This window comes from Eumetopias jubatus, unplaced genomic scaffold (genome assembly GCF_037043125.1).
Source record: "Eumetopias jubatus isolate StellerSeaLion01/CBP00866 unplaced genomic scaffold, mEumJub1_p1.0 scaffold_17, whole genome shotgun sequence".
Lineage (NCBI taxonomy): Eukaryota > Metazoa > Chordata > Mammalia > Carnivora > Otariidae > Eumetopias > Eumetopias jubatus.
In genome coordinates this window covers 27471830-27499500 of record NW_028274823.1, presented here as the reverse complement: position 1 = coordinate 27499500, position 27671 = coordinate 27471830, and the positions used below count along the sequence as shown (strand labels likewise).

The following is a 27671-nucleotide window of genomic DNA, read 5'->3' as shown; positions in this document are numbered from 1 at the left end:
TGAGGATAAAGCTCTGAGGCGACTGCCGCTGCGGAGATCCTGCCCGAAGTGCCCTCCCCTCAGTTGTGAAGCTTCGGGCGGACAAACGGACCCACAGACAGAGCGACTGGCGTGGGCCCGCCCCGGACGCGTCTCCCGGGCAGCAGCCGGGGGCCGCCGGCGCTCGCCTTTCTGCCGACTTCTTCCAGTTCTAATCTTTTTTTTTATTTTTTGGAAAGGACCGGGGTGGGTGGAGCAGAGGTGGAGAGAAATCGGGACTTGGCATTTTCTCCTCTCTCTCCTAATTTGAGGGAGGCCGCCAGCCCTCCCCTTAAAAAAAAAAAAAAAATCCCACCGAGAGAGAGAGAGAGAGAAAGCCCGCTGCAGGACCCTCAAGCGAGCGCGCCTGGACCCCTGGCCACCGCGGCCGCCGCCAGGAGCCCAAGATGGCTGGGCTCTGAGGGAGGCAGCCTGGCCCGGCTGGCTCGGCTTGGCCCCGCCGCCGCAGGCTGGCTCCGACCGCAGCCCCGAGCCTTCCAGGCCGGAGCAGAGGCCGAGAAGAAAAGAAAGTGGGGGGGAGGGAGGCCGGGGTGGCGAAGGGGGAGGGCCGGGGCGGGGGGGGGAGGGGAGGGCCGGGAGCCGAGCCTCCTGTTCATTAGCAGTTGAGAAAAATTCCTTTCTAGTTTGATCAATCCTTGTTTTCCTCGGCAGAGCCGAGGCGCCCGCCCAGCGCGGAGACCGAGAGCGGGGTCTCTCTGCGGCGGGGGCGCCGGGCCTCGGGGAAGCGCAGAAGTCGCGAAGAGGGGGTCAGGCCGGAGCACCGCCGGGGCTTCTCCCTCCCTTTCTGGTTGGCTTTTTTTTTTTTTTTTTCCACTTCTCTCCCTCCCCCTTCCGTTTCTATTTGTGAAGGGAGGAGGAAGGCAGAGGCGGGCTGGTGTCTCTGGCCGGGGACTGGAATTTCATCTGAATGACTGCCCCTGCGCGCACGCAGCGCCCCGGAGTCGGCCCGCCTGCGCCCCGCAGCCCGCACCCGCACCCGGCCGGCCAGCCGGGGGGCGCCTGCGCCGCGGCCCGGGGACCGCCAGCTCGCCTCGCCCGCCCGCTCCCGGTCTAGCCGCTCTCGGCGCGGCAGCTCTCGCTTCCCCGGCTTCTCGGACCCCGGACGAGGCGAGTGAGGTGCTGCGCGGGCGAGCCGGGAAGGAGCCCCATCGCCGCCGCCGCCGTCGCTGGAGGAAGTGTGCGGCTCCCGGGCTCTGGCCGCTGCGGGGCGCGCCCCAATGTCAGCCGCGAAGCCGGGCGCAGGCCGCGGGCCGCCGCTGGCCTAGCCGCGCGGACGGGGGGCGGGGTAGGGGGGGCGGCCTCATATGGAATTTGGACCCCGGCGCTCCCCTCCAGGGCTGGTGTCCCGGCCGCGGCCCTGGCGCAGTCCGCCGCCTCCCGCTAGGCGCTCGGGAGGAGGAGGAGGAGACGCAGCCGGCTGCGCGCGCGGCGGGAGGACCGAGGCTCCCTTCTCTGGGGGGCAGGCGCGCGGAAGGCGCTGGTGACTGAGCGACTGTCGGGGCTGCCTGGGGCCGGAGCTCGGGGCTCGGCGGGCCCGCAGCTGCACGGGACGGACCCCCAGAGTTGGGCAGTTGGGGAGGCCTGCCCGGGCCCCCTGCCCGCGGCCGCCATGGCGGAGAATTGGAAGAACTGCTTCGAGGAGGAGCTCATCTGCCCCATCTGCCTGCATGTCTTCGTGGAGCCGGTGCAATTACCGTGCAAACACAACTTCTGCCGGGGCTGCATCGGCGAGGCGTGGGCCAAGGACAGCGGCCTGGTGCGCTGCCCGGAGTGCAACCAGGCCTACAACCAGAAGCCGGGCCTGGAGAAGAACCTGAAGCTCACCAACATCGTGGAGAAGTTCAACGCCCTGCACGTGGAGAAGCCGCCGGCGGCGCTGCACTGCGTGTTCTGCCGCCGCGGCCCCCCGCTGCCCGCGCAGAAGGTCTGCCTGCGCTGCGAGGCGCCCTGCTGCCAGTCCCACGTGCAGACGCACCTGCAGCAGCCCTCCACCGCCCGCGGGCACCTCCTGGTGGAGGCGGACGACGTGCGGGCCTGGAGCTGCCCCCAGCACAACGCCTACCGCCTCTACCACTGTGAGGCCGAGCAGGTGGCCGTGTGCCAGTACTGCTGCTACTACAGCGGTGCGCATCAGGGACACTCGGTGTGCGACGTGGAGATCCGGAGGAATGAGATCCGGGCAAGTACCCTGCACACACACACACACGCACACGCTCCCTACCGCCTGGGGACCACCCCTCCAGACAGGCCAACCCTGGTGACATCAGACCAGAGTCCCCCTTCCAAACTCTTCTACCCTGAAAGTTTAGGGGCGAGGTCCTGGGAAGAAGGGTCCCCTGCTACGTGATACATTCCTGCACCTGTGCTTATAGGGTCCATCTCGAGTCATTTATAGAATTGAGGTGAGGGGTAGAGTTCGGGTGTTGCTTTTCTGTTCTGCTCCGCAGCTCCCTTCCCGGGCCTTGTTTCTGTAGGCCCTGTGGGAAGTCACCAAGGCAGTGACCCAGGTCCTGCTTCTCCAGCTGCTGTTTATGTAATGAGTGTCCTGGTGCCGCTGCTGTGGCTGACATGATCCATGATGCTGGCATACCAATGAGGAAGTAAACAAAAGCAGCCATGTTCGTTTCAAGCCCTATTGGAAACACACTGGGGTGGGGGGGTGCGGTGGAGGGGAGCTTCCGGAGGGAGAACAGAACTCTGGTATCTATCTGGACCAGGCCTGGACAGCCAGCCGCACCAGTGAGCAGTGTCTCGGCCATTCTGATTATTCCCAGTAGCCCACTCTCCATGTGTGAGAATCACCGCCCTCTGCGTGCCTCTGTATGTTGCCTGAGTCCGCATGAACAAACCTTAAAGTATGTGTCTTCATCACCCTGAGCCCTTTTCTCCCAGCCCAGCCCTCTATCACAGCCCTCCCACATTTGGGGAGGGGAAGTGGAAGACGGAAAAAGAATCCTGTGGGTTTAAGGTTGAGCTGCCTTGCAATCTGGTTTCAGGCAGCTGGCTCCCCTGGGCTGCCGGCGGGGTGATTACAGAACCGCATCCCCTCCCATTGTATACACCCGTCGGCAGCAGCCAATGTCAAGACCGCCTTCCCCCTCAGGCCCCTGGGCCTGGCTGTGGAGCTGGACTGAGGCAATACTTCCGTCCCCTTCAGTGGAGGGGGGCTCCTCCTAGGTCCCTCCCTGGTCTCCTGGCTTTCAGGGTTGAGTCATACCAGAAGGAAGGGGTTGGCCTGAGACTGAGCCATCTCGAAGCCCCAGCTTGGAGCCTGGGTGTGATATCATGGGGGTGAGGTTGGGCTTTGGTTGGACTGGGAGTGTTTAATGGGTGGGGGCCCCTGGAGGCTAGTCGAGGCCAGTGGGGAGCTTGGGTATGAGGAAGCTCTGAGCAGGGGACGGTTGTGGACGGGGGCTGTTTCCTGTGGGGGGGGACCAGTCAGAATGAGTCACTGTTTAGCAATTAAAAAACATACACATACAACTAACAAAAGGCAGGAGGGCGGCCACAGGCTGAGGGCAGGGATAACGAATAAAATTTGCTGTATAATTAGTTTCCAATTGGATGGGCTAGCTCTGGGTTTTTGTACCAGGACAGGACCTCTGGTTTCTTAAAGGAAGTGGAGGGGATGGAGAGAGGGGCCATTCTCTCCCCTCCCCTGGGGTTGAGAAACAGAGGCCCAGGGGAAGCAGATGAGCCCCTGGTGTCCACCCCCAACTCAGGGCAGGCAGAGCCCAGACTTTTCTCAGTATTGGGAAGCTGCTGCTATTAATAAAGATGGAAAGGCCGGGGAAGGAGGGGAAAGCGCAGGGGCAGGAAGAATGAGCGCTGTCCAGTTCTCTGTCCTGGGATTGACAGCGGAAGGTGACAGGAAGGGAAAGACAGAGATGTGGCTGAAAGGACCCGGGGAGGGGGCAGCAGCCAGGGTGATGAGTGAATGTGTGCCTGCACCCACGCTTTTGCTCTTAACTGTGTCTGAGTGCTAGGGGTGCTCTTCATTTGGGTGGGGAGAAAACATAATTGTGCCTGGTTCAGTAGTAGGAGGGGATCTTTAGATGTGTGTCTGTGTTTCCAAGTGTCTCTGAGGCTGCTTTGCCCTTAAATGCACCTGTCTCTTGTCTGTGCAATTGGGGACTGGGGGGGTGGGGAGGTGGTTTGCCCAGGCATGCAGAGTATATTCTGGGGTTCCCACCAGCAGGTCCCTGATCCTGGCTCATAGAAGGAACTGGATGGGAAGGAAGCGCTGAACTTTGTCAGCAGCTGCGTGCATGCGTGTGTGTGCCTGTGTATGTGTGTTCATGTGTTCATTTTTGCTCCTGGTGTGGGCAGGCTCACAAATAGTGGGGTTGCTTCAGGGCCAGATGTGCAGTTCTGTGCGCTCAGCATCTGTGCCCAGCAGCCTGAGTCTTATCCCCCTCCCAGCACTCCTCCCCAGCCCTCCAGATTCTCTCTGGTGACCCAGGGCACTGGAGGTGGAAACCCTTCAATAGGCCAGCGCCACTCACTGTGAGTTGGACTTATTGAATGTGGAGGAAGAGGGGCCTCGCCCTCTGGAGGGGGAGAGCTGTGGGGAACCTGAATGGAAGAACCCATTGCGTAGCCCGTTCTCCAGCCAGGGGGAGGGGCCTTTCCCTGGGCCTCTTTTTCCCTTGCCTGAGGGCCTCTGCTGATGCCATGGATGTCACGGAGAGCAACAGAATTCTCCCGGATGTAGGAGCAGCAGATACGTGGAGACCTGCCCTTAAAATACAGCCCCTCTTCTTGTGCTTCCTTTTCTGTCCTGCTGGGGTGGGGGGTGGGGGGGCTGCTGAAATGCCCCATTGGCTACAAATAGGAAACTGAGCAACCTCTCCCTAGTGGCCCTAGTCCCATACTCACAAGCACCCACAGGAGCATGGGCCAGTCGTCTGGAGTAGGGGCCCAGCCAGAAAGCGAGCTGGGCTTCTCTCCAGCCTGGGGGATAGCAGGGAACCCAGAGTCAGGCAGCCAACTCTGTTGCCCCACTCTGTCCTTGGGAAGCCAGTGTGTAGGCCCCATTGCCGTGAAGCCTTATCCACTGGGGAGGCCCCAGAGACTACTCTTTGGGACAGGCCTAGACCCCAAATATATTCTTTGGGGCCATAAGAGGCTAACTTCCCAAAATTGGGATATCCAGGTAGGTTTGAGCCTGGCAGCTGTAGGTGGTGAAACCCTCTTCTAGCCCCCTGGTTTAGGGGTTCATCTGAGCAGGAAACTAGGGTAAGCTGGGAGCATCCCCACCTCATAACCATCTTTAACATGGAAAGAAAACCCAAGATAAGGCCTAGTTATGTGTATGAGGAGCTATTCAGGGTGTGTGTGTGCGTGTGTGCGTGCGTGTGTGTGCGTGTGTGCGTGTGTGTGTGTGTGCAGGTCATAGTTGTGTACCTGTGTCATTCCTAGGACCCCAGACCAAGGCTGGAAATGTTGTCAGAACCCTTTTCCTCACATTCTTGTAGGTTTAGTGTTGAGAGAGGTTCTCCGGAAAGGGGGGTGGGGATCCCACTGATCAGGCCAAGGTTATGCTGCTCACATTGCCCCTGGTTGGAGGGCTTGCACTGGGACCCCGGAGGGGATCTGATGTCTCGGGGCCCAGCGTCTCTCTGGGTGGGCTGTGGGAGTGAGGGCTGCCCTGGCCCAGCTGACTGAGGCAGCACCAGGCTCTGCCGCTCCCTCCTCCCGCGACCATACTCCTGACCTCCCAGGTTGGGTGGTAGCTGGGGGGTGTGTGAGTTGCCCCTTCCTTATCCTGAGTGTGCAGGGAAGGTGGGCCCTGGGCCCCAGGCAGAGGGGAGTCTCAGGGAGAGGCCCAGCCCCCACCTCCACCCCAGGATCCTGCTGACACAGCCAGGCGCCTGTCATGCACGCCCTATTGATCGCTCGGCCTCCTGCAGCTCTGGGTGGCTGTGCGTCCGTGTCTGTCTGCAGGTGTGTGTGTGCGCTTGTGTGTAACCAGCGTGTCTGGTTGTGTCTCTCAACATGTGACTCATTTCCTCTATCTCGCACGTGTATCTCTGCGAAGGTACCGTGTGAGTGACCGCCTTGATTGTGTAGCTGTCCCGTGTGTTGCTGCGGGGTCAGGAAGGCGTGCGGGTGTGCGGCTCTGAGAGGGGCGGGTGACCGCGTGGCCTGCTTGCTGCAGCCCTGTGATTGGAACTTGAGTGGGTGTGCATGACCGTCAGCACCATGTTGCTAGCATGTGGCTGCCTGCTCGGGCTCTGAGTCTTGTGTGACTTTCTCAATTGGTGGGGGTGTCACGGAGGGGCTGACAAGATGGAATTCCCCTCAGGGTGAGCTCGCTGCCCGTGGCAGGTGTTGGAGGCAGAGGTCCAGGCGGATCCTGCGAGGCTGTGTTGGAGGCAGTGTGGGTGGGCATAGGCAGAAGGTGGGCCCAGCTTGGGCCCTTGCCCTGGACGGAGCAGGCAGGCCTGGCTGGCCTCATCCCTGGCTCTGGGAAAGCCTTCCTTCCCGGCTGGCCTGGCATTCAAGCCCAGACAAAGGGGGGCTTTCTCTCTCGCCTCTTTGTTCTCCCGCCCCAGAGCACTGCTCTCTGCATGGCAAAAGCTAATTCCACTCTGCAGCTGGGAGCCCTTCTCTGGGGTCTGCCGGGGCTTGTCTCCGAGCTGCCGCTGCTCTCCTCGCCCTGGCTCCTGCCCTGCAGCCTCTTCTCTCTGCGTCTCTGGTTGACTCTGGCCCGGGGGTCTGCAGGGTAGCCCGAGGCAGGAGCCGAGGTCTGGAAAGGGGTGTCTGGAAGAAGCTGCTCTGAGACCAGGGGAGAGTGCTGTGGCCCAGGGAGAGAGGAGGCCCACGTACTCCTGGGACAAGGGCTTCGGGGCACGGGGGGGGGGGGGCAGGTGTGGAAGCTGGGGAGGAGGTTAGGATGGGGTAGCTCTGAGCAGGGGCTGCAGCCCGAGCTGGAGCTGGAATGAGGGCTCTCCGGGCAGGGGCCTGAGCAGAGAGAGGTATGTAGCGGCCCAGCTCCCTCTTCTTGCCCCCCCTACCTCTCCCCGCCCCCACCACCACCCCAGGGGCTGCTAGGTCCAGCCCTGGCCCTGTTTGAAAACCTCAGGCCTGCCTCTGGCCCAACCCCTGGGGCCCTGTTCCCTCCTGACCTTGCTTCTCTTCAAGGTTGACTTGAGGGTTTTATTATTATTTATTAACTTTTATGCAGCCTAGAGGCCCCATGGCCTCAGCCGTCTGCCCAGTCCAGTCTGGCATCAAAAATGCCAGCTGGGCCTGGCCAGTTAGACTGCAGAGGGATGTGAGGCTTTCCTGGGGCAGGAACGTAAGGGGCTATAAGTGCCCCCTCTCTGAGTCGGGAGGGGCATCAGAGGGAGCAGTCAAGGCAGAGTCTGGATGTTCTGGGGCCTGCTCCTCATCCCCGCCAGGTGTGATGGGATGGGAACGGAGTGCCCCCAAGCTTTCTTGATGCTTTTGCCCTCACAGGCCCAGGAGCAGACCACAAAAGGCCTAAGTCCTAAGGGCCAGGGCCAGGGCCAGGGCCAGGGCCAGGAATGAGCAGGTCCCATCAGGGCCAGGGGCTGCTGGTGGAGCTGGGCCTCAGATTGTTCCTTGTCCTTCCTGCCGGAGGCCTGGTCCCTCCAGCACTGCTGGGCTAGCCCACGGTTCCCCGCTCTGCTCTGCTCCTGCACCTGCGCCCTTGAGGTGTGCCACACTCCAGGTGACTCACTTCGGGCTGAGAGCGTTTGTTTTTTTTTTTTTTAAAGATTTTATTTATTTATTTGAGAGAGAGAGAGAATGAGAGATACAGAGCACGAGAAGGAAGAGGGTCAGAGGGAGAAGCAGACTCCCCGCTGAGCGGGGAGCCCGATGCGGGACTCGATCCCAGGACTCCAGGATCATGACCTGAGCTGAAGGCAGTCGCTTAACCAACTGAGCCACCCAGGCGCCCAGGCTGAGAGCGTTTGTAAGGTGCCCCCACCCCCACCCCCTGCATTGAGAGCCCATACTCTGAAACAAGCTGGAAAATCTGGTCATATCTCTCAGCTGTTTTTCCCAGGTGGACAGTGGGGCCTCGGCTCTCGGCAATTCCCTGGACGTTGGGATGGAACAAGGCTGCTGGTAGCGGGGCGGGGGGGTGTCAGTCTTGCTTCCTCTCTCCCGTCTCCCAGCTTCTCAGTAACCTGATTTCAGTCATTTGGTGGAATTGAGGTGAGGGCTAAGGAAGAGACAGCAAGTAAATGTTCCCGTCCCTTCCCCCAATTTCCCAGTGCCTGAGGTAACAGTGATGTCCCTCCACCCCCCTGCCTCCCCCAGCATTTGTCTGTGGCAGGATTAAGATCATGGCCTCAAGGGAGGGCAGTTCCTGCAAGGGTGAGCTGACCAGCATGGGCCCCTGGGCCCCCCTCCCAGCCCTCCATGACGACTGGCAACCCTTGGCCAGTTTCCTTCCCATTTCTGCCCCTTCCCCTACCTACCCCTGCAGCAGAGACAGGAGCTCAATGTCGTCTGAGCTGGGGGAGGGGAAGTGAAACCCAGCCACCTTTGCTGGGCCTGGACTGGGCTCCCAACCCAGAGGGCTCTGGGCATGCAAGGTCCCAGAGTATAAGTACTGCCAGGAAAGGCTCTGAGAAAAGCCTAGAAGAGGCACAGGGCTGAGCTCCACCCCTAGGACTGGATGGGAGGTACCTCCTTCGGCTCTTCCCTGAGGAGTCAGCTGTGAATTCCTTGAAGGGGTTCCAGGTGGGCGGGAGAGGGGCTTCCCACTGCTCTGGAGGGTGGGAGTGCAACAGCCCCCATACCAGGCCCCGGGGAACTTGGTCTGGGTACCTGCCTGGGGCTGCCTCTTTCCTGCCCCTCATCTGGGACTCAGCCCCAGGTGCATCGCTTATCGGACACTGATGGGTTTGGTCATAAGGAGTAGCTAGGCAGGGAGACCATGTTTCGAAGTTGTTTGGGGAGGGGGCTGGGCTTGCAGATATCCTGAGCACTGGAAAGAAGAGTGGCCTGGACTCTTGAGAGACATCTGGAGGGGTGTGCCCTGTTCTCTCAGTAGCCAGAAGGCAACAATTTGAGGGCCAATTGGTACAGGCCCTAGTGTTCCTGAAGGGGAGTCCTGGCGACCTTGCCTTTATGGCAGGCCTCTCCTAATTGTCTGGGGCCCTCAGGGGGCCCAGCCTTCACCGTGTAGGGGGCAGGATGCAAGTGTATGTGTAGCTGTGTGCAACAGTGTGCGTGAGGGGGGCCCAGGCCCAGTGGCAGTGCGGGCTTGGGTGTGTTCTGGGCAATGCTTCAGGGTGCTGGTTGCTGTCTTCCTACGGCTGGGGGCGGCTTCATAGACACGGAGGATGCGGGACTGCCCAGCCGTTGTTTCCCTGCAGGCTCTGACTCTCAGGCTGACAGCAGAACCCTGTGCATGTTGGACTGGTATGGGGACCTGCTGGAAGGACAAAGTGCTGGGGGCAGGGCAGGGTCTCCTGGGGCTGGTTCTTAGAGGTTCTGTCCTAGGTCAGGGGTCAAGTTGTTGGAGCAGGGGCGGGGGCAGTGTACCCCCGGCTTCTCCAGCTTAGAACCTGAGAGCCTTAACACACCACCTCCTCCTGTCCCCAGGGGCCTGATTTTTGTTTCCAGGGCAGCTACCAGCTCACAACGAGGTCGCCAAACTCTCTTGCTGGCCTTGGTTTCCCCCGAACGTAAAATGGGCTAGAGGAGTGAGGAAGGGATGGGTGCCGCTTGTCTCTAGGAAACCAGCTGGGGCTGGGTGAAGAGTGGGAGGTCATAGGTCAAACTTGAGGGTCACTCTGAGGCCCACACAGAGGAAGAAAAAGAACCACTCCTTGTGAACACTGACTGTGAGCCAGGTTCTGTGCCACCTGCTTTGCAAACCTTATGTTGTAGGCAAAACCATGGCTTTATTCAGTCAACTGGTTCTGCATCTGTAGGGTGCCGGGGCCTCTATGTGGCCTGGCTGGGGAGGGAGGTGGAAAAAGACAGCAGCAAAACCCTATTTTCAGCAGGCTTGGAGCTTTGCAGGGAGTCCAGACCGCACTTTGCGAGGCAGACTACAGAATAGTGTTGTCCTGTAGGTCTTTCTGTGATGAGGGTCATGTTTGGTACCTGTGGTGTCTGGTACATTAGCCCCTGGCTCCATGTCGCTATTGAGCACCCGAAACTGAGGCTGGCCCACCTGAAGAACTGATGTTTGACTGAATTTGTTTTCATTTGCTTCAATTTAAATAGCCACCTGTGACTCGTGGCTGCCATACTGCGCAGCACAGCGACAGGGGAGGCACAATGTGACAGGCCACCGCCCGACAAGGACGGGAAGGGCCCTGCACAAATGTCGAGCGTGGACCATGGAAAGTTGCCTAGGTCGTGGGGCCTTAAGTTGGGCTTTGAGGGATGGACAGAGGGAGGACGGGGTCACTGTGGACAGCGGGTTAGCAGCGTGCAGGGAGTTTGGATGTGCGCAGAGCACTGGGGACGGGATAGCAGCCCACCTGGCTGGGCGAGTCAAGTTGTCAGAAAGCCTTCGTGGCCAGAGCATTGGAAGGAGGGAGTCATTGAGGGTTCTTGAGCAGGAAGAAACCATGTTTGAAGGGGCATGTCTGGTGAGGGAGGACGACGGGATGGATGGAACAGCCAGGATGGGTAGGGCTGGGAGAGGAGGGCTTGTGGAGGCAGGAGCTTAGGGGCTGAGAAGAGCAGCTTAGTTCAGCACCTTCCATCAAACTGGCCTTGGTTCTTAGGAGAGCCAGAGTCTCCCTTCCACCTGGGTCCAACTGAGAGTCTGAGAGACCTAGCAAGGACTTTAGAGGCCTAGCTCTCAGTGTTGAGAACAAAGGAAGGGGTAGCTGCCCTTGATGCCCCCAAGTGCAGGTAAGGCAAGTATAGGGTGAGATCTGTGGACTAGGCAGAGGGCCTGTATGCCCTTGGAAGGTTGTTTGTCCCTCTGCATCTTAGGGTACTCATCTCTAAGATGGAGCTCCCCAGAGAGAGGCGGCATGCCTTGTATGAGAACAGACCCTACTGCCTGATCACCTAGGCTTGTATCCCAGCTCCGACACTTACTAGCTGTGTGACTTCGGACGAATTGCTTAATCTCTCTAGTTTCTTCTTCTCTGAAATGAGGATAATAATAGTACTTAACTCATACCATTACTGGGGTGATTAGATAAGTCTATACAGGAAAAGCACTTAGAACAGGGGCTGGCCTGACCCTGCCCTCAGAAAGCTCATGGTTTAGATATGTGTGGGAAGCTATTCCAGGCTTTCTGTTCCTGGGAACAGGCTGGCCAGAGAGCTGTCACCAGGCCCCTGGGATTGTGTGGGGGCCAGAAAGGTTTAGAAGGCAGAAATTTAGGCCATCTGAGTCAAAGAATCTATAGGATGAGTCTGTTCTTAGAGGGAAGGGTGGTGCTCACCTATCCTTGGTAGGGGATAGAGCTGCAGCCCCCTCTGACGCCCCTTCCCCACCTGTCCCTGCAGAAGATGCTGATGAAGCAACAGGACCGTCTGGAGGAGCGAGAGCAGGACATTGAAGACCAGCTGTACAAACTTGAGTCGGACAAGCGCCTGGTGGAGGTAGCTAAGCCCAAGCCCATGGTATGGGGCGGAAAGGCTTGGGTGCAGGGCCTCGGGCTGGTTCCGTATTTGGGCTAGGATCTATTCTGTGGTCGACTCTGTGCCAGAATCCCTTGGTCAGTTATTTAGTGAACTATCAGTGGATGAGCCCCCACTGGTGCCAGGGGTAGCTGGCCCAGAGCCCCGTGCTACCTTCTGGGAATGAGCAGGTCAGACCGGGAGCTGTGGGCAGCCTGGGAGCTGGGTGTCCCAGATTCTACCTTCCAAGCTATGAGAGCGGCGGGAGCGGCAGCTGGAGGTCCCCGGGGCTTACCTCCTGCCCGCTCTCACCCCCGGGCCTGCAGGAGAAGGTGAGCCAGCTGAAGGAGGAGGTGCGGCTGCAGTATGAAAAGCTGCACCAGCTGCTGGATGAGGACCTGCGGCAGACGGTGGAGGTCCTGGACAAGGCCCAGGCCAAGTTCTGCAGCGAGAACGCAGCGCAGGCGCTGCACCTTGGGGAGCGCATGCAGGAGGCCAAGAAGCTGCTAGGCTCCCTGCAGCTCCTCTTTGACAAGACGGAAGATGTCAGCTTTATGAAGGTGGGCTGGGACCGGGACCGGCTGGTGGGACCGGGGGTCATTCCTAAACTGGAGTCCGCCCTCCTTGGCTCCCCAGTGAATTCCCCCGAGCAGAATGCTCACAGGGTTTTGGAGCCAGCCTGCATGGCTTCAGAACCCTCCCATCCCACTCTTTCTAGCTTTGTGAGCTTGGGAGTGAGTCATAGATGTGGCCTATGCCTGAATTCCCTCACTAATAAAATGGGGTGCATGATACAGATCTACCTACTATCCTTTATCCACAATGCCAAATTTTTTTTTATTAAAGATTTTATTTATTTATTTGACAGATAGAGAGCACAAGTAGGCAGAGCGGCAGGCAGAGGGAGAGGGAGAAGCAGGCCCCCCGCCAAGCTGGGAGCCGGACGTGGGGCTTGATCCCAGGACCCTGGGATCATGACCTGCGCCGAAGGCAGCCGCTTAACCGACTGAGCCACCCAGGTGCTCTGACAGTGCCAAATTTTAAAAGTCTCTGAAAACTGGTAGAAAAAATTCTGACAACTCATTTAACAGAAAAAAATTGACCTGAACTCATGTTGGCAATTTATGGTCTTTATTTATCTTGCTTGATACAAGTATTCAAACATTTTCCTGCAGGAACATTGATGTATTGGATGATGGTATCCTACTGGGGATAATATGTAATATATAGTACAGGCACCATATTCCCCTTCTAAAATCCAACAAATTACAAATTCCAAAACACAGCTGGCCCCAAGGATTTCGGATAAAGGACTGAGTGCCTCTAACATCTTCCTCCTAGGGTAGTTGTGTAGATAAAATGATGGATGTGTAGAAAGCACTTTAGTGTTTGTCACATAGTAAGTGCTCAATAAATGTTAGCTATTCTTATCTTCTAGAAATGGAGACACTCCCTCCCCCCTTGCCACACTTTGGCTGGAATCAGAGGGTCAGCCCTGCCTGGGGAGAAGGGGGATGGGGCAGCTCTCCCATGTTGCCTTTCCCACTGACTAACCCTTTTCTCTCCCCCTAGAACACCAAGTCTGTGAAAATCCTAATGGACAGGTGAGCAGCTGGCCACTGGCCCCCAGGGGAACACATCTGGGGGAGGGCAGGGAGGGCCAGGCCCAGCGGGGGGGAGGTAGGGCAGGCTCACCGGTGATACCTCCTCACAGCAGATGCCCCGTCCACTGCCCCCAGGACCCAGACCTGCACGGGCAGCAGCCTTTCTCCCCCTAAGATCGGCCACCTGAACTCCAAGCTCTTCCTGAATGAGGTGGCCAAGAAGGAGAAGCAGCTGCGGAAGATGCTAGAAGGTGAGGGTGGTATCCTCAATGGAAAGGAGAGAGCCCTTTGGGCAGGGAGGAATGCCAGAGCCTTCTCTCTGAGAGGCAGCATGGCCTAGTCAGATAGTCTTTTCTTCTTATCCTGGCTTTGCCACTTCTAGCTATTGGACCTTTGGAAAAGCCATATTACCTCCCTAAACTTCATTTTCTTCAGCTGTAAAATGGGAATAACAGTACTATCTACCTGCTAATGGAGTAGGCAACATTGAGCAAGACCGTGCATGATGTAATGAGCTTGGGCCTCTAGATAGAAAGTGGGGAGAGGAGGCCTGGGTTGCTTGGGATGGGAGCTTTGGCGACTTTTGCCCCAAACTCTCCACAGGCCCCTTCAGCACACCGGTGCCCTTCCTGCAGAGCGTCCCCCTGTACCCTTGTGGCGTGAGCAGCTCTGGGGCGGAAAAGCGCAAGCACTCAACGGCCTTCCCGGAGGCCAGTTTCCTAGAGACGTCGTCAGGCCCTGTGGGCAGCCAGTATGGGGCAGCGGGCACAGCCAGCGGCGAGGGCCAGTCAGGGCAGCCCCTGGGGCCCTGCAGCTCCACGCAGCACTTGGTGGCCCTGCCGGGCGGCGCCCAACCAGTGCACTCAAGTCCTGTGTTCCCCCCATCACAGTATCCCAATGGCTCCGCCACCCAGCAGCCCATGCTCCCCCAGTATGGCGGCCGCAAGATTCTCGTCTGTTCTGTGGACAACTGTTACTGTTCTTCCGTGGCCAACCACGGTGGCCACCAGCCCTACCCCCGCTCCGGCCACTTTCCCTGGACAGTGCCCTCGCAGGAGTACTCACACCCGCTCCCGCCCACACCCTCCGTCCCCCAGTCCCTTCCTGGCCTGGCGGTCAGAGACTGGCTTGACGCCTCCCAGCAGCCTGGCCACCAGGATTTCTACAGGGTGTATGGGCAGCCGTCCACCAAACACTACGTGACGAGCTAACGCCACGCAGGCAGTGGGGCACTGGGGGATCTTCCCCCCCCCCAGCCCCCCCAGTGGCTCGGGAATTATGCATCCAGAGACCTGCCCTTCTACCTTCCTGTCTTCCCTCCCTTCCTCCTTCATCTCCCCCCAAGTCTTTTCCTTTTGGATTTTTTGTTTTGGGCTTTGTTTTTGATTTTTTTTTTTTTTTTTTAAATGAATCTCCTGGACGCAGACGTGACAGTGAGAGCTGGCCTGGGCTGCAGGTGGCCCTGAGTTGGGAAAACGTCTACTTCAAGGCATTGAGCTCTCTCTCTGTCTCTCCTTTTTTTCCACTCCTTCCCCTTCCCACCCCCATGGCTGGAAGGAGCCTCAGCTTCCCCTAAAGCCTTGGGGGATCCGGGGGATCCAGCCCTCCTCACCTAGCCCTGGGAGGAAGGACCAGTGGTGCCCACTGACCTGCTTCTCTCGTTTTTCTTTTGGGCGGTTTGATCACTGACTAAAAAATGACCTGTAGATTGTGGGGCTTTTTTTTTTTTTTCTTTAAACCAAGAATGATTTCTCCTACTTCCTTCTTCTCAACATCCTCCCAGATGGAGTTCAAAGGCCACTTCTCAAGCAGCTTTTGGCACCTTCAGCCTCAGAGTGGAATCTTAAAGACAGGAACCCCATGTCCAGGAAAGGGGAAAAGGAACTTTGCCAATGATAGTGACCACAGCAAAAGCAAATAATAATATTAATAATAATAAAGAGAAATAAAAGAAATAATAAAATAAAAAACCATAGCACAGCCCTTGTTGAGGTCAGTGGGGGAGGAGTGGCTGCCCCGAGTTGGGTCCTTGCCTGGATTTTGACACAGCAACTTCCTGTAGTGAGCACTTTGTATGAATCGTGGACTTCCTGTTCTCAAGGCGCAGGTATTTATTCTGTAATCTGTCTAGAGCACACACCGAAATCCAACCTTCTAATAAACATAATGGCGCAGTCCCACTCCCTGCCTCGCCTCTTACCCCTCACTCCCCCAGGCCTAGGGTCTTCAGGTGTTGGTACAAGAAAGGGCACTGAGGGATGGAAGCCCCTGCCTTCTTTGCCTTGGTTCTGTGCTCTGTCTAGACTGTTCCAGGCCTGTGAATGTCAATTCGTCAGGCACTAACTACATCGCCTCTCAGCCTTGGGTTCATTTGACAAATATTTGCTGAGCGAGGGCCTCCCAGTCCCAGCCCCCTGCTTCATAGGTCCTGGCATCTCTTTGAGGTTCTGCCAGCATGTTCTTAGCTAGGACAGACAAAGGAAGAAATACCTTCCTGTGAGTCTTGCAAAATTACCTCTTTCAGTCCACAAATATTTATTGAGCACATGCTAAGTGCCAGGCACTGTGCAGGGCCATGGGCATAAACGGAGCAGACCCTCTTTTTTGTAATTTAGTCTAACTGGGCCTTGGCCCCCATTGGGGGAGTCACTCAGCTCCATGCTTCCTGTGGTGACTTGGGCCCAGGCCCACCCTGTGCACAGGAGAAGAGCAGGCAGGAAAATATTTGGCTCTCAGAGGCATGGAGGTAGGGTAGCAAGGTGAAGAAGACATTCTACCCTCATCCCCTTTGGCAGAGCTGCGCAGTCTCTACTGTGTGTTGGGAGCTTGCTAAAAGGGCTGATTCCTAGAGTCCGCTTAGCCTCCTTGCGAGCCGTCAAGGGCCCAGGAATCTGTGTTTTTAACTCCCCAATTAAAAGAAGTGCTGCCATGAAGGATTGGCTAGGGTCCTCCTTGTCACAGGGACCCCTGGGTAGAAGGAGGCGCTGGGGGACACCTCTGGTGGGGGCAGGGGGGGTAATCTTTAAAAGGGATCTCTGGTTTGTTGCTTAACACTTGGCAAGGATCTTATGTCATACAGCAGCCTGTGCCCTTATTCCGTACCAATAGGAGGGGCAGCCTTTGCTGGTGCCTAGTTCTCTTTCCCCTTGTCTGGGTAGAATCAGGGCCCAAATGCCTCCTATCCCAGGAAGCCTAGCGCAAGGCAGGGAGCCATGGGTAAGTCCTGTCCTGTGCCAGGGCCCTGAGCCTCACACCCAGCCCTAGTCATTCCCCCTCATAAAAGTAAGGACCCAGGGTGGAGGGCATGGTGAGGCCATGTTCCCCTGGCCAGTGGGCTGGCCAAACCAAAACAGAGTCTTGGTCCTGCTAAGTAGAAGCTCTGTCTTCCCATCCTGTGGGAATAGAAAATGACTCAGTGTTGGGTGGGTGGACCCTTGCCTCATTGTTCCCCCTTCCCCACTTTGGCAGGGAGCCAGAGCCAGGACAGAATGACAACAGCTGGCCTGCCCCCTTCTCTTCCCCTGCACCTGTTTGGGGCTAAGGCGAGGGGGCAGATGGTTGGAGCACAGTGCCCCGGCAGCCCAGGGTGGAAGGATGCCTGGGGGCAGGTGCTGGTGGACAGACAGACGTTTCACTCCGCTCACATCTGCTCCTGTCTCACTATCCCTTTCTCTGGTTGTCAGGGGCCCTAGGACATCTGTGCCAAGGGTTGGGAGCCAAGACAGAAAGCTGCCCAATTTCTTTCCCATTTGGCCTAGTTTTGTTGTAGCTGATGGGAGGGGCCCTGTCTCCAGATGCATCAGTCAGACCGGGATATGGAGGGAGACTCTGGTGGGGGGGGTGTTGAGCCCCACTGGGTCCCAGCTCCGGAAGCCCACCCCGGACAACTACACACTCAGGCTCACAGGCTGCAGGCAAAGCAGTCAATTGCCAGTAGTACAGCCGGGGAGGGGGGCAGGCTTGCCCAGGCAGCCAGGGAAGCAGGGAGACGCCAACCCCACCCAGCTGTCCCCCGCCACCCAGCTGTCCCCGGCTTCAGAGGGGCAGCTGTCACCCACCTCCCAAGAGGGTCAGGGGCACAGGAGGCCCAGAAAGAGCTGGAGCTGCCCCAAGACACAAGGTCTGCAGGAGAAGGTGTGAAGGGAGCCTTCCCCCACCCCGCCCCGGTGTGCACACTCCCACACCCCTGGGCCCCCACAGCCGCGCCCTGCGCCTTGCACCGCCAACGGCTCGGAGATAGCGGCTCTCGCACCCCAGGCGCTGCGCGCCCGCCTTCCCCGAGAGGCGGTTCACTGACTCCTCCCCTTTCCGGGAAGGGCTGGGTGTCAGGAGCGCCTCTCCCGCACCCCACCGGTGAGGGGCGGCGGCTGCTGTGGCCCAGATGTGCGCCGCCCTCGGGGAGGCGACCGCTGGGGGGTTTCCTCCGCCCGCCACCCGCGCCGCCGCCGGGGCTCTTTCATGTCGCTGCCCTCCCCGTCCCAGCCCGGGCCCAGCAGCTGCGCCCCGCTCCCCGCCCCCTGCCTCTCTCCCAGCTGGCTTTAGGGTGGGGCGGCGCAGCTGGGGAACAGCTGCAAGGCGTGGGGGGGAGGGTCGGCTGGCCCCGCAACAGCCGGAAACAGTCCGGGTGCCGGGGGAGGGGCGCGGGGGGGGCGGGGAAGGCGAGGCCGGGGGTGGTCCGCTCCTCTGCCCCGCCCCCAGCGCATCTGGCCCGGCCAGCTGAGAGGGGCAGACCCCAGATCAAAGCCCCCTCCCGGCTTCAAAGGGCGCCCTGCGGGCGGGGCGGGCGGGGCGGGCGGTGGGGCAGCCGGGAGCACCCTGCGGGCGTCGCCGCTGAGTCAGCGCCCCGGGCCCCTCTCCCGAGGCGAGACCCCACCTTCTAACCTCACTTCTGGGTTCCTCCATTCCTGTTCACACCCACCCACTCAAGGCCCTGTCGTTGTCACCATGCCACTTCCTCAGACACCTTCAATTTCTCCCATCTGAGGGTGGGGGAGAACCGAGGCACACTTTCAAGATGGAGCCTGGCCCCCTGGGGGATTCCCTACTCCACCTCTGCGTCCTGTAAATTCGGGGTGGGTGGATGGAAGGTCTAGGATATGTCCTTCCCCAACCTAGTGATCTAGGCCTACAAAGAAAGGGCGGGGTGGGGGTGGGGTGGGGATGTTGACCCTACTGGGGCTGCAGGGTAAAGGGAGGTAGAAGACTGATCCCCGGGTGTCCCTGGACAGACCCCACCACATTGTAGCCCCTCTTTTACAGTGAGGGTCTCCCTGTATGATTTTGGAAAACTCTCCCTTGGAGGGGCCTTAGAAGCAGTGATCTCTAGAACCTGGAATCCTTGTACTGGTTCTAGAACCCTCTGAATCCTGTTTCTTTGAGTTAAGGGGCAAGGAAGGAAACTGAGAACACTCTTGGATTGCCCCTTCCCTATACTCTGGGCAAGGCCCCAGGATTCAGGGCTAAGACCCCCAAAAAGTCCATGGAGGCCGAAGGAAATGAGACACACCAGAGAGTGGGGCAGAGGCAGCCAGGGTTAGGGGCTTATCAGGTGAGAGGTTATAGATCTGGACCAGGGGGTGGGCTGGCCTCAAGAATATCACCTTCCGGCAGCTTCTCTCTTCTTCCAACACTCTACCCTTTCCAAAGACTCCCTTCCCTTCCAGAGCAAGATGTAGTCACTCTCTGCTTGAATTCCTCAAGACACAAGCTTCCACAGGGAAAGCTCTTACAGATAACAAATAGAAATCTGGTGGATAGAGCTTTGATCTCTACCATATTCTCTATGGTATATGGGAATCACACCTGCTGAGTGAGGGAAGCCTTCAAGAGCCCAGGGCTTCTTCCCTAAAATCCCCTGTCCCTGGCATTTATGATGCAGGGCCTTGGCAAGAGGCTCACCCCTGAGCTCTGCACTCGAAGTCTGCATGTTTCCTCCATGGGCAACCAGTTTTCTTTAATTGCTGTGTGGTTAATTCCTCTCAACTGCAGCAAACTGGGATAGTTATGATTTCCCCTTGCACTAGATCTTCAATAATTGGGTCTTTCTTGAGAAAGAACCCATCTGCTCAGTGCCATAGATTATTTTTCATTATTTACATGGAGGCAAGAAAAGGGAGATGTATGCGGTGGTGTGTGGCAGAGTTTTCAACAGCTTGTAGAACGGGGTGTTGGTGGTACAGGCAACATCTCAAAATTACAGGTAAAGAGTGAAATGCAGGAGCAGGTGTCCAAGACCTGAGTGTGTTAAGGATGGTGTGGACTTCTGGTCTACCTGGGGAAAAAAAAAAAAATGGTAGTGAGTCATGTGACCTATGGATGGCGGGCTGCCTGGTTGTGAATTGGATGTTGTCATTAGACACTCTCCACATCTGTGTCTGCTGCAGGGCACTGAGCAGGGAGGGGGTTTGGATGCAAATGGGCAACTCAGGGCCTAACAGAGAGGGACTCTCCAGCCACACACACCACATGCCATCTCCAGCAGCTGCAGCAACCCAAGCTCCACCTATCAGATCAGTCCTCAGCAGCCCAGGTGGTTCCGTGCCCTGGTGGCTCTTCTGAGCCCTCTGCCTGGATTGCAGACCCATGCTCAGAGTTTTGCCTCGGCCGCGTGCCCCTTCCTGCCCTCTCCCGGAGGGCATGAGGAGAAAGGAAATGATGCACGCAAAGTGCTGGGTTTGTCGCTGTCACTGTCCACTTCAGGGCATTGATACCTCTCACAATGCTTCTGTTCCTGTGGGCCAACCACACTGCCGTGCACCTAGGACTCTCACGCAGTATTCTAACTATTGTGGTTTACATGTCAGGTTGCATGCGGCAGAGCCTACCTGTCCAGCTAGCCTGTGAGTCCCTGGAGGACGTGAAATATTATTAGTCATCTTTGATTTTTCAGAGCCTACGACATTGCCTGTTTCATTCATTCACTCATTTACTCGAGGTTCCTCTATTTCTGGACACCATTCCCATGTTGGGGGTACATCAGTTAACAAAACAGACAAACTCTCTGCCCTCTGGAGCTGATAATTTGGTGGGGATGGGACAGATGACAAATAATAAATCAATAAATGTGAGTTGATGGTAAGTACTGTGAAGGCAAGTAAAGCAGGGTGAGGGGGTAGGGCAGGCCAGGAAGGTAAGGGGGCATGGGAGTTTTACATAGGGAGATGGTTGGGGATAGCTTTACTGAGAAGGTGACATCAAGCAGATATTTCAGAATATGGGTGCCTGGGTGGCTCAGTTAAGCGTCTGCCTTCGGCTCAGGTCACGATCTGGGGGCCCTGGAATTGAGCCCCGTGTAGGGCACCTTGCTCAGCGGGGAAACTGCTTCTCCCTCTCCCCTTGCCCCTCCCCCCCCTTGTGCGCACTCTCTCTCTCAAATAAATAATCTAAAAAAAAAAAGAAAAGAAAAAAGAAAAGGTATTTCAGAATGTGAGGAGGTAAGGTCTCAGGGTATCTAAAACAACAGTGTTCCAGGCAGAGGAAACAAGCACAAAGACCAGAGGCAGAGGATGTTTGTTTCAGGAACGGCAAGGGGGTGTGTGCGGCTGGAAAGACTGAGAGGCAAGAGCAGTGAGTAATGAAGTCAAAAAGGCATGAGGGAAGGGGGCCAGGGCATGAGGCATTATAAGTGCTTTGCCTCTGCTCAAGAGATAATATGCTGAATGAATGAACCAATGGATGGATGGATGGATGGATGGATGCCAAATGCTGATGCTTTCAGGGCTCTAGGTGTTTCACAGGGGAGCCCTGTGGGCTAGAGGGTGCCAGGTCATCTTCCTGGGCATATGGGACTTGCATCATGCCCTAAAAGAGGAGTAAGAAAAGCACAAAAGAGGGGCAGACACTCCAGAGTGAAGGTGACTGTGAGCACAGGTGGGGAAATAAAATTGCAGGCGTTAGGTTGGGGGATAGTGAGCCTAGATCTTGTGAAGTTTAGGGTCTGCCAGAGAGTCCGTGATTGACAGATCTATAAAAAGGTTTGGGGTCAGATCAGAGGGCTCTTGAATGACAGGACAAACAGTTTGGCCTTGAGTCCCACAGCCACAGGGCCCCTGAAGACATCTGAGCAGGGGAACTGTGTTTTAGAACAATGGGTCTGAGCACTAAGGCGGTGAGGGCCAGGCAGCAGGGGACAAGATGGCCACCCAGGAGGCAGAGGGAGGTCCGAGTGAAAGAGTCCGTAGGGCTGCAGGGTGCAGGCTGGCTCCCGCCCAAGGACAGGAAGGGCCTCCACGTCCCAAGGCTCAGCGAAGGAATGGAAGCCCGGATGAGGACTCCTCCTTCCCTGCCAGCCGGCCATGGGCCCTGGAGTCAGCAGAAAACCCCGGGCCCCGGGGAGGAGGCGGCGCGGAGCCAGAAGCTGCTGAGGGCGCACTGGCAGCAAGATGCCATTGTACGTCCGCAATCAAGATACTTCAGAGGAAATCAAAAGCACCAACTGGGGAAATGATGTGCGCGCGCGCTCTCTCTTGCTCTCAAACACACACACAAACTTCTGCCTCCAAAATGGGTCAAGTGAAGGCTGTGGGCGTGGGCTGGGGAGGGAGGGAGGGCTGGAAGGAGAGGAGGCCCAGGGCCCCGGAGCAGCCTGGGCTCTCGTGCCCACTCGCCCTCCTGGTGTAGGGGGCGGCAGCAGCTGCGGGGCGGGGGGGGGGGGGGGGGGGCAGACGGGAGCCTAAATACCCACCCCCATGCATATGGATAATGCTCACAGCTGCCCTGCCTGCTTTGCGTTCATTAGGACCAACTGTTTCAGGAGTGGTGGCAGGCGGGCAGGAGGGGGCGATGTGCCCATTCGCAGACTGGGGCGGGTGGGGGGGGGCTGCCTGCAGCTGTGCAGACACCGCCCCCTGCCTGGAGCCGCATCCCAGCCCCCGAATTCTCCTTCCTCCCTCCTTCTTCCTCCCAGCTCACTGCTCTGGTAGATCTGGAGGTCTCAGGGTGGGAAAGGGGCCCGGGGAGTCCGGGTGAACCCCCAGGAGCTGGGTGAATTGAGGGGCAAGGTGGGCTGGGTTGTGTCCCCCCACCCCTGCCGCAAGATGGGCGTTTGCTTACAAACCGAAGCTCCTTATCCTTTCCTCTCCCGAAGCCATCTGTGCTTTGGCCCTGTCATCTGGAGGCCCCAGAGGAGCCTCATTCCCACCAAAAGCCCCAGATCAGGCTTGCTGTGTGCCCCCAGACAGAATCCAAGGCGTGCGGGGGTGGCGTGCCAGTGGGATTTTGCACGATTCCACCTCTCGGAATTGAGGAAGGCTGAGGAAGGGAGGCTGCTGGGCTGCAGGTCGACCAGCTGGGACTGGGGACTGGGTTAGGGGGCCAGTGTTGAAAGCCAGGCCCAGGGAGGGGTCTGGCTGGTGTAATGGGCCCCCGGCCGCCAAGTACGGCTGAGCCACCCGCACCCTACACAAGGGCACCCAGCCAAGGGACTCGCAGCTAGTGCCAAGTCTCGCACCCTGACGTGGGTCATCCTCTCCCATATGAGTCAGCAGTGGCCCAGGTGACAGGCCTGGCCAGTCTCAGGAACACGCATTCTGCTAACAAGGCAGTGTCCGCATGCATCTGTTGGCAGCCTGCCCTTCCTTCTTCCCGTTGGTGGTCTGAGGAGGGAGAGAGTGCTCCCTCTCTTCCATTTCGGGCCAGGGCACTGGGTGGGGGCTGCTGAGTCCGGGTGAGAATGGAGGCAGGGGATGCCAGGCCAGGGCCCAAGGAGCCGCGGCCTCCCCAGCTCTTCCTTTGTGGTCAGGGTGGGGCCGGGCCCCCCTGCCCCCTCTGCCGGCGGTCTCCAGACCAGCGGCCACCTCTGGTACTCCGGGAAGGGGCTTGTGCATCCTGAAGAGGGGGGTGACAAAGAGGAAGGTAGGCCTCTCACCCATCTCCCTGTTTCCCGGAGCCTCACCCCACCGCTGCCCCCAGTAGGTCACAGCCCTGCGGCTAGTCAAGAGAGCACCCCGGGAGAAAAATGGGCCTTCCAGGCTGCCGGAATCTCAGACAAGCCATTTCCTCATTGCGTAATCCTAGGCAAGTGACTTACCTTTGAGAGCCTTGGTTTCCCCAACTAGGAAATAGGGTTGGGAATACTTATCTTGCAGGGCTGCTGGAAGGGTCTAGTCAGCGATTGACTAATAGGGCTAGCAGTTTGCTTAGCAAAGCCGCCCCCAGCCCTTGGAGCTTTCAGCTTCAGGTATTCGAGCAGGTTCTCCCATAAACTCTGCCCCTCCTTGACTTAGCTTGACCTCTGCAATTCTCTCATTAATATTTTATTTCTTTAGCAAAGGCTTTTTGTCTCTGGGACACTGCTATTCACTCTGGGGAAAGAAACCTCCCCGTGTTCCTTTGTTCAGGAGGCTTCCTTAGCTCCTTTTCTGAGCTTAGAAGCCAAAAGGTGAAAAGGCACAGGCGCCTCTTCCCCGGCTATCTGAAAGTAGAGCTTTCCTATGAAACCTTTCACAAGCCGAAAAACAGGTAAAACAGTGTAGACCCTGCTTTCCAAAGTTAAAACAGTGTAGACCCTGCTTTCCAAAAGTTCGCATCACACCACTTGGCTTTTATGCAAGACCTCCATTAGTATGGCAATGGCTTTTTTTTTGCAAAAATGAAAATCCTCTTCAGATTTTTTTCGGTTACTGAAAACAGGTACTAATGTAGGTCTTTTGTAACAGTGCAGTGGCGAAACATGAATTTTCGGAAAGTGAGGAATACCTGTGTCATGGTATGCACTCAGGGCCCAGCAGCGACATGGGCCTGGGTGCACTTCAGGTTCTGCGCTGCTCTTCTGGCGTGATCTTGAGCGAGTGATTCAAATTCTGTGAGCCCTATCCCCAAACTGTGATCATACCTACAGTTAGTAATGTTGTTGCAAGGATTAAATGAGCTAATAACTGGGAAGTCCCCAGCACAAGTGGGTGCCTCCAACCACTTGCTCTGGTTTGACTGTAGGGGCCTGGTTGTTGGCCATATCTCCACATGTGCGCGTGTGTGTGTGGTTCTGGACACACACACACACACACACACACACACTGTCACAGTGGTGGACCCGCAGAATCACTGCAGGGAGCAGGCACTGTCTTCCCCTCCTCCCTGCCCAACTCCTGGTGCTGCAGCTTCCCTGTGCTCTGCAGTGTTGGAAAAGGAAATTACTGAACAGATTGCAATTAAGAGGGGAGAGGAGGGAGAGAGAGACAGAGGCCCTAAAATGCAGCTTGACTGAGCGCTAAACTGTGTTTTTGCCAGGAGCCAATCAGGAGCCTCTGACAAGAGGCTGTTCCCACTCACAAATCTAATTGCAAGAGGTGTGGCTGGGGTGGCCCTAGGAGCACGGGAGAGGAGGGGGCTGCAAGCACCTTCAGGAGACTGTTGGCCACTTGCTTGTTGCCTTCAAAGTTCCAGAGCCACATGGGAGGGGAGGAGGGAAGGCAGAGGTCTAGGGGGCCTGGGAAGGTCTGGACTCCAGAACTTCTGCCAGTTATTACAATAGCTGCCAATGATTTAGCACCTACTATACACGGGACATGCATAGCTTCTCCTCTGGAGAACAGGATGATGTTACCTCATTTCACAGATAAGAAACTGAGGCACAGAGTGTCCCCCCCCCTTTTTTTTTAAAGATTTTTATTTACTTATTTCACAGAGAGAGTGCACAAGCAGGGGGAGTGGCAGGCAGAGGGAGAGGGAGAAGCAGACTCCCCCCAGAGCAGGGAGCTCAACACGCCTAGATCCCAGGACCCTGGGACCCTGACCTGAGCTGAAGGCAGACGCTTAACAGACTGAGCCCCGCAGGCACCCCAAGCGTCCCTACTTTGTGAGAGCTGTTGCCTTAGGTCTAAATACTTTATTTACATTATATCTCTTAAATTTTAATCCAATTTCATACATGAAGAAGCAGGACTCCAAGAGAGTAACTTGCCCAAGATCACAGGGCTGATTTATGATGGGCAAGGATTGAACCGGGGGCCTCTCTGACTCCAGAGAACAGACTTTTTAATTGTACTTCAGCGTCCCTTTATTGAGCAGGGTGTTCCGGATGGAGTTGCGAGATTTAGCAAAACAACACAAACAAAAAAACCCGAGAAGGCCAGTTTTTGAATTTGAATTTCAGAAAAACAAGGAATTTTTTTTTTTAGTTTTAGAAGTATGTCCCCAATATTGCATGGGATATACTTGAATTAAAAACAATTCTTTGTTTTTTATCTGGCAACTCTAGACCTCTCTCCTCCTGCCCCAAGCACCCCTCTTTTCTGACAACAGCTTGCCTTGAAGGGTGGGCCCTTGGGACCAGCCATTCTGGTGTGTAGCTAGGCTGCTCAAATGAGGCTGCCCAAGGGGAATACGTTGCTTTTCTGCTCCAGGGGCAGAACCCTGAACACGAGCCTTTTCTGTCACCTACTGTGTGACTTTGGGCAAGTCTGTTTCCCTCTCTGAGCCCTCCCTGAAAAGAAGATGCAATATGAGGTACTAGGTAATTGCAAGTGTCCTCACCAGGCCTTTCCCAATATCTTGTCCCTTTTTCCGGTCCTTGCAGAAAGTGGTACAAAATCTGTGGTTGCACAGAGGTGAGGACAGGGAACACCCAACACCCAGGACAAGGAAACCCAGGGGAACACTACTGGTGTGGACTTAGAAGGTGGGGGGGGGTCGGTGTAGGCTAAGACTGCTGGGAAATGGGCCATGACTGTCTTTGTCCCGCAGAGGTGACAGCTTGCTACAGCATTCACACCCAAGGCTCCAGCCCCCTCCTGCACTGAAGGTTCCGTGAGCCTGGGCAAACTCCTTAACCCAGGCCAGTGCCTCAGTCTTCTCGACTGCAAAGTGGGACTCATGCTGCCTGGTACTGAACGTAGGGGACGTTCGGTAGGGCACCAGCTGTGTAGGAAGGGCTTCATAAAGCGTTGTTTTTATCGTTGGAGGCTGTATTCCTGTCTATGCTTCTGAAAGAAGCACCTTGAGGAATGCTAACCTCTGAAAGGACAAACATAGACGAGGCCCTTTCCGAGCTCTGGCCAAGAACACAACACATTCCGGGCTGCCTTCGTTTCAGCTACATTTTATTTGTCAGATTTTTGACAGACGTCTAAATTATATATTGAATTTTCCACATGACCAAATACCACGTCCCTTCCTTTGATTATCATTTTCTAAAGGGACTATAAAAAAAGAACCTTTCGATGGATCAGACTGAACCCTGAAACCACATGGAGTGCAGAGCTAAAAATAAAAGGAAGTAAGAACTGGCCCCTGCGAAGGAAAGAGAAATCAAAGCAAACTCTGACGGGAATCAAGGGACACGTCCTGGCGAGGGTGACATAGTGTCACCCTCCAGGCCAGGCCGGATCAGGAGCGGCCGACAGTGAGGGTGGGGCACAGAGTGGCACAAAAATAGCCTCCGCTTTAGCCCAGAGGGGAATAAAGAAATTTGTCAAAAGCCAGGAGAGAGAGAAGTGGAGTTGGAGGGAGGGAGAGGGCAGGACCGCGTCCTTCCAGCAGTTTCGGGAGCTGCGGACTTCTTCCACCCGGGCACATTTCCACCCGCCGGCACAATCGCTGACTTTCAGCTGTGTGCCGACATGTTCCCCAGCTCAGCCCACATCAATGACACCCTCGTTTCCATAGTAACCAAGGGAGAGTGAAGGGGAAAGGGTGTGCGGCGCTGGGAGCGGGGAGCCAGCCACCGGGAGCCGCGCGGGGGATGGTCGCGGCCGGGGAGGGGGCCTGTCCCGCTGTCGCGGGCGGTCTGCCGGGGCGCGACGCTCGCTGGACCCCGCCGGGGGTGGGAGGACGCCAGACCGGGTGTCCCCTTTCTGGCTTCAAATTCCAGCTTCTGGTCCCGGCCACAGCGGTAGGGGTGGGACGGGGAGGGGAGAGAGGACTTTAGAAGCGTTTTGTTTTTCACAAACAGGAGCTCTCAAACTCTGCATTTTTCAGGCTTCACGCACCTACCCCACGAGCCCCTGGAGGGTTCAGTAGGGCTCGGAGGGAAGATGAAAGCTTGTGACATCCGCAATGTCTGTCTTTAGCTGAAAAGCCAATCTGAGCATTCACAGAGGCTGTTATCAGAGGAGGGCAAGTGGCTTCTGCGGGCTGGCCGAGGCCTTGGGAGGGCTCTTTCAAACAGTTCCCTGAGTTGGTGGTGAAAGAACGAAAATATTTCACAGGCCATCCACTGCCAAAGTTCCATGTCCCAGTGTTCCAAACTGCAGAGCTCAAAGCAGGCATTTTGCCCCTCAGGTAACATCCCTGGTGCACTATTTGGAGGGAAAAACCATTTTCAAGCGCTGGAGCCACTTTCCAGCCTGACAGAAGAGGGATTTCTGGTTCCTTATCATTCTGTTTTGCCTCTGTTCAAAGCCAGAGAGGCAACTGGGTGAGACAGAGAAGCCAGAGGAGACTGCAGGGAGCAACTTAGCTCAGTGGTTGAAAAAAACCTCACCCTCTTTTGTTTTGCAAGTCCTTACTGGT

At 56.9% G+C, this 27671-nt stretch overlaps 1 protein-coding gene across 1 annotated transcript; it reads left to right on the top strand.

Annotated features, from left to right (window-relative positions):
- The first annotated feature begins 612 nt into the window (after nt 1-612).
- Nucleotides 613-15403, top strand: TRIM8 (tripartite motif containing 8). The gene is made up of 6 exons (XM_028098691.2): nt 613-2218; nt 11506-11601; nt 11946-12179; nt 13192-13223; nt 13359-13474; nt 13827-15403. The coding sequence occupies exons 1-6, from the start codon at nt 1649-1651 to the stop codon at nt 14432-14434; spliced, it is 1656 nt and encodes a 551-aa protein (XP_027954492.1). The 5' UTR covers nt 613-1648; the 3' UTR covers nt 14435-15403.
- The last annotated feature ends 12268 nt before the right edge of the window (nt 15404-27671 follow it).

What these genes read in the sequence shown, in the direction of transcription:
- TRIM8 (XM_028098691.2), top strand. Translation starts at nt 1,649, where the DNA reads ATGGCGGAGAATTGGAAGAACTGCTTCGAGGAGGAGCTCATCTGCCCC. An exon ending in CGGACAAGCGCCTGGTGGAG is followed by an intron (nt 11,602 to 11,945) that starts GTAGCTAAGCCC and finishes CCGGGCCTGCAG; the next exon opens with GAGAAGGTGAGCCAGCTGAA. An exon ending in GCTGCGGAAGATGCTAGAAG is followed by an intron (nt 13,475 to 13,826) that starts GTGAGGGTGGTA and finishes AACTCTCCACAG; the next exon opens with GCCCCTTCAGCACACCGGTG.